The following is a 13,616-nucleotide window of genomic DNA, read 5'->3' on the forward strand; positions in this document are numbered from 1 at the left end:
CTACCTTGCTTCTGTGCGATAAGCTGTTGGAAATCCAAACGAGTTTTCGCTAACGCACTGTGCTCCAATCAGGCTGGATTGAATCGTGGATTGAAGATGTGTGCAGTAGTTGGCTGCAAAAATAGTGACTGGCATATTGCTACGGACCAGTATTTACGATGACGAAGAGGCGAGCAGTGTGAAGACGATGACGATGATTAGAGGCTAGCGCAGGCTGTTGTCTCTTGGCCAAGTGCGGCGTATTTGTTTGTAAATCGAATGTAAATCGAATGTGGACGCCATTCGATTCTGCCCCATCCGGGGCGGAATAGAAGAATCCGGGCGGGCATGAGGGCAAAGCTAATGTAATGAATATGTGTGGTCAAGTTCGCGAACCGCTGCTGCCACTGTCCGTACGGGTTAAAAAACCGCAGCGATGGCCTAGCGGTAGAGCATCCGCCTCGTATGCGGGAGGTACCGAGTTCAAATCCCGGTGCCGCCGGGAACCCACCGGTTTTTCTAATGGGTAGAGATGTCCCCTGGCCTGGTGCTCGGCTGTCGTGGGGGTCCACATCTCGAAAGAGGGCCCAATAGAGATTTCAGCTGTTGTCTCTGGGCGCCTCTTGTCCAACCACAGACGGCCTTGTAGACGAGCATCCGCCGCGGCTGTGGGAGGCAAGTGCTGCCGCCGGGTACCTACCGGTAAAATAGGTACAAGCGCGCTCCCGGCCTGGTGCTCGGCCATTATGGGACCTGAACGCTTGGAAAGGGGTGTTTGACCTCAACCCGAAGGTGCCCCCACCTCAATAGGTGCTTGGGGCGCCACATGGGAAATGACCGCCATGGGAGCGGCCCAGACACCACTTTATTTCCGTGCTCACGTTGGTTTCGACGGGAATTCAGGGCGCAGGCTCCTTTCCCAAGCGTATCACCCCTGAAGGAAGCCGAACGCCAGGCCGGGGTACGCTTGTACCCTTTTGAACCAGTGGGTGCCCGGCGGCGGTGAGAATCGAACCCACAGCCTCCCGCAGCCGAGGCGGGCGTACGGCTTGCCGGATGTACGGCTTGCCTCAAGGATACAGAAATTTGCTCATCCGCCAGCGCTGTATCCCTAACCTTAAAAAAAAAAAAGGGATTCAGCCCCGGTACATCAGGAAGAGCGAGTACCACGCTTTAAACAATTATAAAGGGAGTAGCGCTGCTTCCTGCCATAGTAGGTTTCACGCACAGTACCTGGCACGGAAACTTATGCCCACTCTTTTATGCCCCAACTGGCACGGAAACTTATGCCCACTTTTTCGCCAACGTGTCAAGAATAAGTGAATGGGCGCACACTTGAATATATGCGCACTATATACGCACAATAAATGACGGTACAGTGCAGTCTACTTATAATGATACCACATATAACAATATATCGGCTATAACGATGATTCGACTTAAGAGTATCAACTTATGCATTAGGGCTACGAGAAAAAAAACCCATATATAACAATATGTTATTCACTGCATATCGGATATAACGATAGAAATTTTGCTTCTGGGCGGCACTTTTTAATGCAGAATAATTGTGAAACTTGCGTTCCTAAGTTGCCCTTAACAGAGACGAGGCGAAAAGTTTGCCTACGAAAGTTCGTATCTGCTGCCATTGCCGTGCAGCGCATCCCACTCGCGCGCCAATTGCGAAAGCCACGGAGGGCCACGGCCGGTCTGGAGGCGTGCGCTCCTTTCCTTCTAGAGCGAGTGCGTGCCTCCAGACTGACCGTGGAAGAGCATCGCAAGTTGGCGCAGCGTGCACAAGATGGCGCCAGCTACTTCGCGTCCGCGTCGCCGGCGGTCGTGCGAGCGTCCAAGAAGAGGAGGAGGGGGGGGAACCAATAAGCGAGCGGCGCCTACGCTCTCTTCCTACAATCTCCCTCATTCTTTCTCAGCAAGCGCGGAAATGCGTCGCGGAAGCAGTGGGAGGTGCACCGACAAAGCGCAAAGCTGCGTCGCTTGAGACGAAGTTGCAACGACGAGATTGATAATGACCCGTCTTTGACACTGACCCTGATGTTCAACCAAAGTGTAAAGTCATCGATCCAGTCGCTCATTGATTTCATGCACGCTGAATTACAGCCGCCAGTCTTCATGCAGCAGCTAGACACGATGTACACCGCGGTTGTGAACCTGAAACTTCCGCAAAAGCAAGTGCAAATTTCTGCGTCTAACAATTGAAACGCTATTTAGAGGTATAAATAAATGTTTTATTTTTCACAGCCTACTTTCTACGTCATTTTTTATCGCAAGTGGCAAATTTGGTTTCGGGACTACAAAGGTATATTCTGCAGCTTTTTTTTTTTTCTTTTTTTGGCAGTCCAGATATAGCGATGATCGGTTATAATGTCCAGATTTTTTATTCTCCTTGATATCGTTATAAGCGGACTGCACTGTACTACACCGATAGCGCACGAATGGTCAAAGCTGAATGTTTCGCGATGGTCGACAAGAGTAAGCGAGTTACTAGCGATAATACATTTTCACTACAAGGTATTATAATGTGCAAAACAGCTACGTTTCAAGCCTTGTGCACAGCAAGAACAAATGTATTGGAACTGAGCACACCTGCCAGCGATTAGGCAGAAAATCAGATTGTGACCGCACCGAGGAACTTTGCTGAGTCAGAAACGTGACAAGCCGCTGCTTCAAAATATATGCCAAATAAAGAATGAAGAGCAAAATATAATAATCCTGAGTCAATTCATGAGCGGAAAGTTTGGATAGCTTGGAATACATATTTAGCCTCGCTTTTAGACCAAGCACCATATAAGCGGCTTGCACCAGTTGGACGTAGCTTAATCAGCTCCGGAAGCGCTTTTGCATGCTCTCTGAAGCTGTGGCCAAAGCTCCGTGTCGTTCACCCAGTCACCGTCTACGATATCTCCCGAAACATGTTTGCTACGCCACACCAGCGTCATAAACATCCATTGTAAACACTGAGGCAACGGAGGCAGTTGAGGCAAGCAATGTATGCGTCACCACGTGATCAAACATGGCAGCGCCCACGGGATCGCTGTGAAAAGGGTCAATACATACTGTGACTTTGCCAACTACCTATTGCATTTTGGGCACCTGCTGCTGTGACCGCTATGTCCACCATGCTTTGCCTATGGCAAGGAAATGCTGGTATGGTATGATAAAACTTTATTACGGTCCCTCGGAACGCGCGTCAGCACATAGCGGGCCGCTCCCACGTCGGTACAGAAAGGCCGAGCCTCTCTGCTGCATCGCGGGCCCGATGGACAGCCCATAGCTGTGCTTCAAGATCGGGGCTGCTTAGGGCAGCCTCCCATTTGGACGACATGACATCATCGCTGTCGTGTAACGCGGGGCACCGCCAGAGCATATGTTCCAAGTCAGCTAGGTCTCAGCATAGCTCAAGAAAATGCTGGTGTTAAAAGGAAAATATGAAAAAAAAAATTGTATGTATATATATTATATATATATATATATATATATATATATATATATATATGTAACTGGATTTTTCAATGGGCCAAGCGTATTTAGGAAAATCAGAAGCACAACTTCGCGGTTATCTTAGGTTTAATATTTTCCCAACAGTTTCGGTCGGTGGACCGACCTTTTTCAAGGGATCCCTTGAAAAAGGTCGGTCCACCGACCGAAACTGTTGGGAAAATATTAAACCTAAGATAACCGCGAAGTTGTGCTTCTGATTTTCCTATATATATATATATATATATATATATATACTTTTTTTTTCTTGTTTAAAGAATAATAACCTTTGTATCTTCTCCTGTTTGTAGAATGCATGCTGAGCTATATATCAGAAATTTTTAGTTAATCATCAGTCTTTTTCTTTCTTTTTGCCTTGAAAACAGTATTTAGTGTGAAACTTACAATATTTAGGATTTCTTTTGGTAACACTGTCACAAATTTTTAACACGTGTGGTTTAAGAATAGTTTACGTCTATGTAAATCAACATTTATAGTTTTCTTAGTTCTCCGATTTACCACTATTTTGATAAAAATCATTGCAAAGCATGCCAAAAAACTTGAGTAATGTCAACAAAATATCCTTCAATAAGCACAACTAGCACCAGCTGTGGAAAATTGGTTCAATTTACATGAAAGATTTTGCAGCTCATTTGTGTTGAAATTTCCTTTGGCCTTGCACCAGCATCTGGTATTGTGGTCTCTGCATGCAACTGCAGTGATTTGGTAGGAAATGGGTTAAAGTAGCCCTCAAGCTAAGAACTGTGGTATGCAGCTTGGCAGGCTGGGCCGTCTACATGCCATCTTGTTGGAGGAAAAACGTGACAAATCCAGCACTGCTACTGATGAAGACGATGACCAGCGGGATGAATATGGCCGTAAATCCAACATCAGTTTGCTTGACCAACACACAGAGCTCAAAAAGAAAGCTGAAGGTGAGCAGATGGCTGTTGTGGCATCATGGTGACAGTGCTTTGGTTATTTATTATCACTTGCAAATCGCAGATTTCTATGATATGCTTCATGTTGGGCGTAGTGTGCAATGATGAAAAAAGGTAGTCCCCATGATCATTTTGACAGCTGTATTTGGGAATTTCTTCTGTCAGTGTGCATGCATTTGTGTGTGTGCGTGTGGGTTGCCTAACATGGTTTGAGTAATCTGTTATTTTTCTCTTAAATGGTTTTGTCTGATAAATGGCGTAGTAAATGACTTTCTGTGGTTTTTTAATTTCGTTGTTTCCTTCTTTTTTTTTGTTTATGTGTGTGTGTGTGTGTGTGTGAGAGACTAACTGAAGCTGTTTAAAAAAAACTGCGCCTGACCTATCGTTTGTGTTTTATGTCCTTGTCCAGTTTGCGCCATAAATTTATTTGAATATACCAACTAGCTCAAACTAAGATTATTTTTATTTTGATTGCATCCACATACAACACCATTATGTACAACACCAAAGATGTACCAACAAGCCAGAAGAGCATTCCCACCACCACACAAAGACCTAAACAAGGCACAAGCAGTGGCCCTACGTCAACTGCAAACAAAAACCTTCCCGAACCCGTTTCACCTCAAACGGATATTCCCCGAAGTCCACAAAGAAGACACATGCAAGATACGCAAATAGGAAACAGCTACACTCAGACACATGCTATGGGAATGTAACGCCCAACACAAAAACGAATTAAACTCCGAGACCCTATCGCTGAGGTGGGCCGCCGCTCTGCGCAGCTCCGACCTCGGCGACCAACTCTGGGCCGTCCAGCAGGCCCGCGAGGCGGCGCTGAGACAAGATCTCGATGTCCCGTCCTGGGAGACCTGAGCCCGGGTCGTCAGAACTGCAGGACAATTCAATAAAGTTATTACCATCCATATCCTTTGCTGTAATGAAAGTTGTTTCGAGGTTGCTTCTTGTGGTGCTTTTCTTGTCTGCAACTCAAATGCATAGTGTACTGTGTAAGTTATCAATTATCCGTCTGTAGATAAGCTTATTGTTTTTAAAAAGCACAAAGGTGTTTCAAAAATCTCTCCAGTGTATGTGCGTTGCAAATTATCATGCAAATCTGCGATATGGCGATATGCTCTTCAAGATATGTATTTATTGCAATGAGGATATTTAGCTGTCTTATTTTATCACTGAGTAATTTCGTTGACAATATGCCCGGCAGCCTGGACATCTAGAAAGGTAGTCATGATGGTAGTGCTTAAAAGTGTCTTTGCGCTCATATTTTGCTGTTTTGTGCCTACCTAATGGTTAGGAAAGTAGGCGTAGAAAGGTTAGAGAAGGATTGCTTTATTAAAGGAATTGTTGTCTTGATGACATTTATTTGTTCCAGTGACTATATTTAGTTACAATTTATTTTATCACTACACAATTTCGTGGACAATATGCCTGGCACCGTGGACACCTAGGAGGGTAGTAAAGATAGCAGTGCTTGCTGTCAAACTCTGTTGGGGTCCCTGGTACATGAGAACTGGCACTGCGGGGGCTCAACTTTCAACGTGTGTATGGGCGAGCACACAATGCCGTTGGAGCTTTAACGACGCACTCTCACCACATACAGACTGACCGTCATGTTGAATCTACCTATGACACCTTGTAGCCTTTGGTGTACTGTTTATGCTGGGCAGCACCACAGGCCTTGCGTGGTTGCTGTCGCTGTCATCACTTCACCTTTCAAGTGAAACTGTAACTAATAAAAGACTATTCACATTTATGTACTTGTATTTGGGAATGTGCTGTAAAGCTTCCACTGGTTTTTAGAATACATGTTTCACATTTGTGTTATGTCCACTTCCTTTGAAAGAGGGATGAGCCAATTTTTTGTGTACCCCCTCCTTCTGTAATGCCTTACAGCGCTGAAGGTTTGAGAAAAAAAACTTTTAATGATGTTTTAGCTCATAGCATAATATATTTGTCCTAAAAAATTGGTCTCTGTCTATCAGAAAAGCATAACTTGTGTGATAGACAGGGACTGTAAATTTTCAGTGTGTTAGATCTCTTTATTGGGTTTTGTATAAAGATATGCACATGTAAATAAAGCTGCATCTAAAATTTCTCATATTTCCTGCTAGCCTTGTGTAGCATTGGAAGCGCTGGTAGGTTATGAACACGTTTGACTTTAATGTGCACTTTTACTCATTTTTATGGTCCTAATTTTTTTTTATTCATGATTTACTTTGCAGCTCGTAAAGAGAGTGCACTGGAAAAGCAGCTCAAGGAAGAAGAGAAAATCTTGGAAAGTGTAGCTGAACGAAGAGGTAAGGCCTTTGAGATCTTGCGATTTTATGTATCTTTTGCATGCTTTAGCCACTACTAGGTCCAAAGTAAGTCTTATTTGTTGTTTTCACTCTTTCATTTTCTAGTATTCTTTGATTAATCTTTACCACCAGGGTACAATACTGATACTTTACTACTGTTGCTATTTCTGAAAAGCCAGATCAAACACATTGTTCTCTGTTTCCCCAGGAAAGACCATTACATGTTTGCAATAATTCTGTAATTTGAGCACCAATTTGTGGCACCTATCAATGCTTGAACATATTACTTCTCTCATATATTTATAGTAGCTTCAGAATATAAGCTTTTTGTAGTCTATGTCCAACTTAACCATGTGTATGCAAGTATGTAAGACATTATTAGTTCCAAAAATCTCACAGGGCAAGAGATGGTGCACTGACACATTTATTGCCAGCTTTTCTTCCATGATTTCCCTTCTCATTTTCATTTTGCCATTTTTTGAACTTGCGAGTACAGGCACACTAATGAGCAGCTAAATGACTGCCATACCCATTCTGCACAATATTGCTGTGCTGCCATGCTCCTTCATTATAACACTGACAAATTTGACCTATGTAAACTTTTCCACGGCGTAGTGGTATCTCATTTTTAACACATTCTGAGCTCCGCATTGTCATTGGTGGTGCACTGGGTCTTATCATGCTTTTTCATGTGCTTGCCCACCGTGGACAATCTGCTTGGAGGGGGGGGGGGGGGGGGGGGGCAGAAAGCAAATTGACATTGTGTTTTCTGGAAACTTTCTTTAGATTGTGTGGCCGTTCATATTTGTCATTTGTATCTCTCCTTGTCTTTGTGCAAAGAGGGGTTTTAATTTAATGTTTGTTTTAATTTATGGCGAATGGTTTCACAAACAGAAGTGTTGAGGAAAGGAGGGTGCTCTGTACCCTTAGTTCTTGTCGATGGCATTAGCATTATGCTGTTATAGAACTCTGTTCCACTTGTATATTTGTCTGCCAAATTTTCAAACAGTCTGTGTCACCCAGACTGTTGACCGCTGATTGGAAAACTGTGAAGCTTGTTCTTGTTTTTAAAATTAAAAATGTAAAGTTTGCCTGGAAATTATCATCCAACATCTCAGGCAGGTGTTTCCTGCAAGTGTTGTGAACACACAATTGTATCACTCATACACAACCACCTTGAAGTGAATTACTAACTTGCAAGCAGCTGTCAGTAGTGTTATCAAAGATCCCAATGACACTAAGCATAGGCGCCGACTACAGGGAGGCTCCGGGGCTCAAGCCCCCTCCAGAGTCCCCACCCAGCGATACCGAAGCTCCCCCCGCTCCTAAAATGTCATTACCAGAGTCCTGTTACCCAACCCGTTTATAGTGTCTTTTGAGTTGCCTTACATTTTCCCTTAAAATGTCATTGGGGCTAAAAGCTAACTGCGTCATTGTTGACATGGCCCCGCAGGGGCGTCTGCGTCAGCAGGCGTTTGGTGAGTAGCGCCACCACGGACCCGAGCACATGAGGGTTGGACCCTCCCGCGTGTAGCCGTGCGCGGCTGAGCCGTGTCTGGGGAAAGGGGGATCCTGGGGGTTGAGCCGATGCCGGGTGTTCGGACCTTTAAGGCCCCCCGGCAGAGGCAACACACCTCTTCGGCCTCTGCTTCACATAGACGGCACCCCTGGGCTGACCCACCCAGGGGAAATCGGCAGTTGCCTTTTCCTGTCCTCCTCTTTAATCTTCGTCTTTCTCTCTCACTTTCAATCTATCCTGTCTTCTGTTCACTTCCATTACTTCCAATTTCCCAGGCAGCTAGGGTTAACCTTGTGTGGGTAGCCAACCTCGGATACTCCATATTTGGTTATAGTGGTGACGTACAGCTGGCGTCTGCAGGTCTTGTGTTTACAGGCCCTCCAGCGTCCCCTTGTTGGGCTCCATGGTGGGTGGCTGGCGTTGCTGCCGAAAAATCCATATATACTTATGGCAAGTTCATTCCCCCCACTATCCGATCGCCGTCTGAAACGAGGGCGCACCGATGAAGTCTTCCAGTTTTTTGGTCGCCAAAGAGAAACTTTTCCCCGATTCCATGTGATTCACGCAGAAAAAACAGACAAATCTGTACGAGCAATCTCACCTTTCCTTGTGTCAAAGACTTTGACTGATATTTTTGGACCAGGCTATAAAGCATCCAGGATGGCGAGCGGTGATCTCCTCTTGGAGCTCCGAGACCAGAAACAGTACGAAAAACTACCCAATCTAGTATCATTTGGAGATGCGCAATTAACAGTAACCCCGCACCGTACAATGAATACCACCCGTGGCGTTGTCTCAGATGACGATCTGTTGCAGCTGAGTGAGGCTGAACTCCTGGAGGGTTTCAGTGAGCAGAATGTCATCAATGTAAAACGGATTAAAATGAGGCGAGATGGCAAAGAACTCCAGACCAGGCATCTGATACTTACTTTCAACTCAAGTGTTCTCCCCGAGTCTATCGAGGCCGGGTACATCAAGCTTCGTGTTAGGCCATACGTGCCAAATCCTCTTAGATGTTTCAAATGCCAGCGGTTCGGCCATAGTTCCCAGAACTGCCGAGGCCGCCAAACGTGTGCGAAATGCAGTAGTCATGAACACTCCTCTGAGTCATGTGAAAGCTCTCTACATTGTGTGAACTGTGATGGGGAGCACGCCGCATACTCGCGGTCGTGCCCATCCTGGAAAAAAGAAAAGGAAATAGTGACAATTAAGGTAAAAGAAAACATAACTTTCAAGGAGGCACGCAGGCGGGTATTGCACCTGCCGAAAACCAGCTTTGCCGAAGTGGCGCGTCAGGGGGCAGCGCCACAGCGGCTTCCGGCGGCTGTCCGGCTCACACACAGTGAGCTGCCAGCGACGCCATCCGCCCCCTCGGCGGCTGCAGCTAGCGCTGCTCCGCCACCCCAGCAGAAGGGGCCATCAACCTCCGCGCTGGTGGCCTCCAAGGTCTCGTCCCTCGAGACGAGGCCTTCACCGCGAACAAACCGTTCTCAAGAGCGGGTGTCCAGCGCTCCGCAAGAGCCGATGGACACATCTTCCAGCCAGACGGCGCAGCCAGCGCCAAAGGAGCGGCGAGAATCTCTCGACCGCTCCAAAAAAGAAAAAGCCCGCATCACAGGGCCCGACAAGGGCTCTGTAAGTTAAGTTAGTGTTTTCACACGAGACACACAGCACAAACATTGTCTGCAACATGAACACACAGATACTACAGTGGAACGTCAGAGGATTACTTCGTAACCTCGACGACATCACAGAACTCATACATAAATTTAATCCGAAGGTGCTGTGTGTCCAAGAAACACACTTAAAGCCTACACAGTCCAACTTTCTGAAGCAATGTGCCATTTTTCGTAAAGATCGTGACAACGCTTCTGCCTCGTCCGGAGGTGTAGCCATAGTTGTAAATAAGTCTATTGCCTGCCAACAGTTTGCCCTACACACGCCTCTAGAGGCTGTATCCGTGCGAGCAATTTTATTCAACAAGCTTATAACCATTTGCTCCATTTACATACCACCCAACCATCACCTGAGTAAAACGGAATTTTACAGCCTCATCGACCAGCTCCCAGAACCATACATTATCACTGGTGATTTTAATGCTCATCATACTCTTTGGGGAGACTCGCGATGCGACGCGAGAGGTCGGCTCATCGAAAACTTCCTTGTTAACTCCGGTGCGTGCCTGTTCAATAAGAAGGAACCAACATACTACAATATTCATCATAGTTCATATTCATCAATAGACCTGTCAATTGGCTCTGCCTCACTTTTCCCTGATTTAGATTGGCATGTAATTAAAAACCCATTCGGAAGTGATCATTTCCCAGTAACCCTAAACTTAGTAACCGAACATGACTCTCTTCCTCATGTCCCTCGCTGGAAACTGGCCTCAGCTGACTGGGAATGCTTTAGGGAATCCACGTACTTATCACGAGATTTTATAAATAATTTTACTATAGATCATGCCGTATCATATTTTACTGCTTTTATCATTGACGCCGCTGAGAAGTTCATTCCTCAAACAAGTGGCACTTCATTCAAAAGACGGGTCTCCTGGTGGAATAACGATTGTAGACAGGCACGAAGGAAACAAAATAAAGCTTGGGGCAAACTACGTGAATGTCCTACGGCTGAAAACCTAACAGAATTTAAACATGTTAAGTCCCAGGGAAGAAGGACACGAAGACAGGCTAAGAGGGCAAGTTGGGAGAGGTTTCTCTCAGGTATCAATTCCTATACTCAAGAGGCAAAAGTATGGGACAGGCTAATGAGGCTAAAGGGAAAAGAAATCCATCCATTGCCGCTAGTGAACGACGAAGCGAACAGCTTGCAAGACCAAGCTGACGCTCTTGGCGAACACTTCGAGCGCGTGTCCAGTTCGAATAATTATTCTGACGCATTCCTTAAACACAAACAAATCGCAGAACGCAAGGCTATTGACCGTAAATGCAGACAGAATGAACCCTATAACATGCCATTTAACATCGCCGAATTGAGAGCCTCCTTGACTGCCTGTCGGAGCTCTGCACCTGGACCCGACAGGATCATGTACGACATGATTAAACACATTCACAGTGATACTCAAATAACGCTACTCGCACTTTTCAATGCTATATGGGCTGCCGGATACCTACCTACTGCATGGAAAGAATCCCTTGTCGTTCCGATTTTAAAACAAGGTAAAGACCCCACATTAGTAACAAGTTACCGCCCAATAGCCCTCACAAGTTGTATCTGCAAACTCTTCGAAAAAATGATAAACCGTCGCCTTTTACACTTCCTTGAGTCAAACAAAATTCTTGATCCATATCAGTGCGGCTTCAGAGAAGGACGGTCTACAACCGACCATCTCGTGCGCATCGAAGCAAACATTCGTGATGCTTTCATACATAAACAATACTTCTTATCCGTGTTCCTCGATATGGAAAAGGCGTACGATACGACCTGGCGTTACGGAATCCTACGCGATCTGTCGGCAGTGGGCATCCGCGGTAATATGTTAACCATTATTGAAAGCTACCTACACAACCGCACATTCCGGGTTAAAATAGGTAATGCACTGTCGCGTCCATTTATACAGGAAACAGGTGTACCCCAGGGAGGCGTGCTCAGCTGCACACTGTTTATCGTGAAGATGAACACACTTCGTGCCTCATTACCACCGGTAATTTTTTATTCTGTCTACGTGGACGATATACAAATGGGCTTCAAGTCCTGTAACCTGACCGTGTGCGAGAGACAGGTACAGCAGGGGTTGAACAAAGTGTCTAAGTGGGCAGACGAAAACGGTTTCAAAGTTAACCCCCACAAAAGTTCCTGTGTTCTTTTCACTAGAAAGAGAGGCCTGATTCCAGATCCTTGTGTAGCACTGTGTGGACAGCAAGTACCTGTGAACAAAGACCACAAGTTTTTAGGCATTATACTTGACTCTAAGCTAACTTTCATCCCGTACATCAAATATCTCAAAGCAAAATGCCTAAAAACAATGAACCTAATGAAGATTATATCTCACACAACATGGGGCAGCGACAGGAAGTGTCTATTGAACCTTTATAAGAGTCTGATTCGTTCACGACTAGATTATGGGGCTGTAGTATATCACTCTGCCGCCCCAAGCGCACTAAAGATGCTAGATCCCGTTCACCATCTAGGTATCCGACTGGCCACAGGCGCTTTCAGAACAAGCCCTATTGAAAGCTTATATGTAGAATCGAATGAATGGTCACTCCATCTGCAGAGATCATACACCAGTTTCACATATTTCATCAAAGTACACTCTAATCATGAACATCCGTGTTCTAAGACCGTTAACGATTTGACGTGTACTACACTTTTTCATAATCGACCCTCTGTGAGACGGCCTTTTTCACTGCGTGTGAGGGAGCTTAGCGTTGAAATGGATGTTCCACTCCTCGAACATCACATAATGCCTCCAGCTAAACTGCCACCTCCTTGGGAGTGGCAGCCGATACAGTGCGATATATCTTTTATAAAAATTACAAAGTACGCAGCAGACCTTGAAATTGGAATGCATTTTCGTGAACTCCAATCTAAGTATTCGTGTGCTGAATTCTACACTGATGCATCAAAGTCGCACGCTGGCGTATCTTACGCGGCAATTGGTCCCTCTTTCTCTGAATCGGACGTATTGAACCCTTATACAAGCATCTTTACTGCAGAAGCCTATGCGGTCCTGTCTGCGGTTAAACACATTAAGAAGTTAAAACCACAGAATGCAATAATATTTACGGACTCCTTAAGTGTCGTAAAGGCACTAATGTCTATAAGAATACACAAAAATCCTGTTTTTATTGAGCTTTACACACACCTGTGCAATATTTATTCATCTGGTACACATGTGACAATATGCTGGGTTCCTGGCCATAGAGGCATTGAGGGTAATGAACTGGCAGACAAAGTGGCCACGTCAATTACATCTCAAGCAATTAATCTTACCGCTGCTATTCCTGCCATAGACCTCAAGCATTTTTTGCGAGCGAAACTGCGAAACCACTGGCAACGCTTGTGGGACGCCACAACAAATAATAAGCTCCACTTGATTAAACCACAGCTAGGCTTCTGGCCCTGTACAACAAAAACACGACGAACTGATGTCCTATTCTGTCGTCTCAGAATAGGACACACATATGGTACTCACAATTTTTTGTTGACTGGTAACGAGCCTCCAACCTGTGGTCGATGTGGTGAGAGGCTGAGCGTCCTCCATGTCCTCCTGGAGTGTCGGGAAGCCGAAACAGAGAGAAGGAAACATTTTCCTCTTGCATACAGCTATTGTGTCCCGCTCCATCCGTCCATGTTTCTTGGTAAAGAACCACTTTTTACAACCAAAGCAGTCCTCGCATTCTTGAA

The 13,616-nt window shown here is 45.4% G+C and overlaps 1 protein-coding gene across 1 annotated transcript in view; it reads left to right on the plus strand.

Annotated features, from left to right (window-relative positions):
- LOC119457545 (ATP-dependent RNA helicase abstrakt-like) overlaps positions 1 to 13,616 on the plus strand; it is an 87,566-nt gene that overhangs the window by 2,564 nt on the left and 71,386 nt on the right. Inside the window, exons 3-4 of the mRNA XM_037719154.2 lie at positions 4,250 to 4,409; positions 6,653 to 6,727. Of these exons, the coding sequence (XP_037575082.1) occupies positions 4,250 to 4,409; positions 6,653 to 6,727 (235 nt within the window). The remainder of the gene's footprint in view (positions 1 to 4,249; positions 4,410 to 6,652; positions 6,728 to 13,616) is intronic.

This window comes from Dermacentor silvarum, chromosome 1, assembly GCF_013339745.2.
Source record: "Dermacentor silvarum isolate Dsil-2018 chromosome 1, BIME_Dsil_1.4, whole genome shotgun sequence".
Lineage (NCBI taxonomy): Eukaryota > Metazoa > Arthropoda > Arachnida > Ixodida > Ixodidae > Dermacentor > Dermacentor silvarum.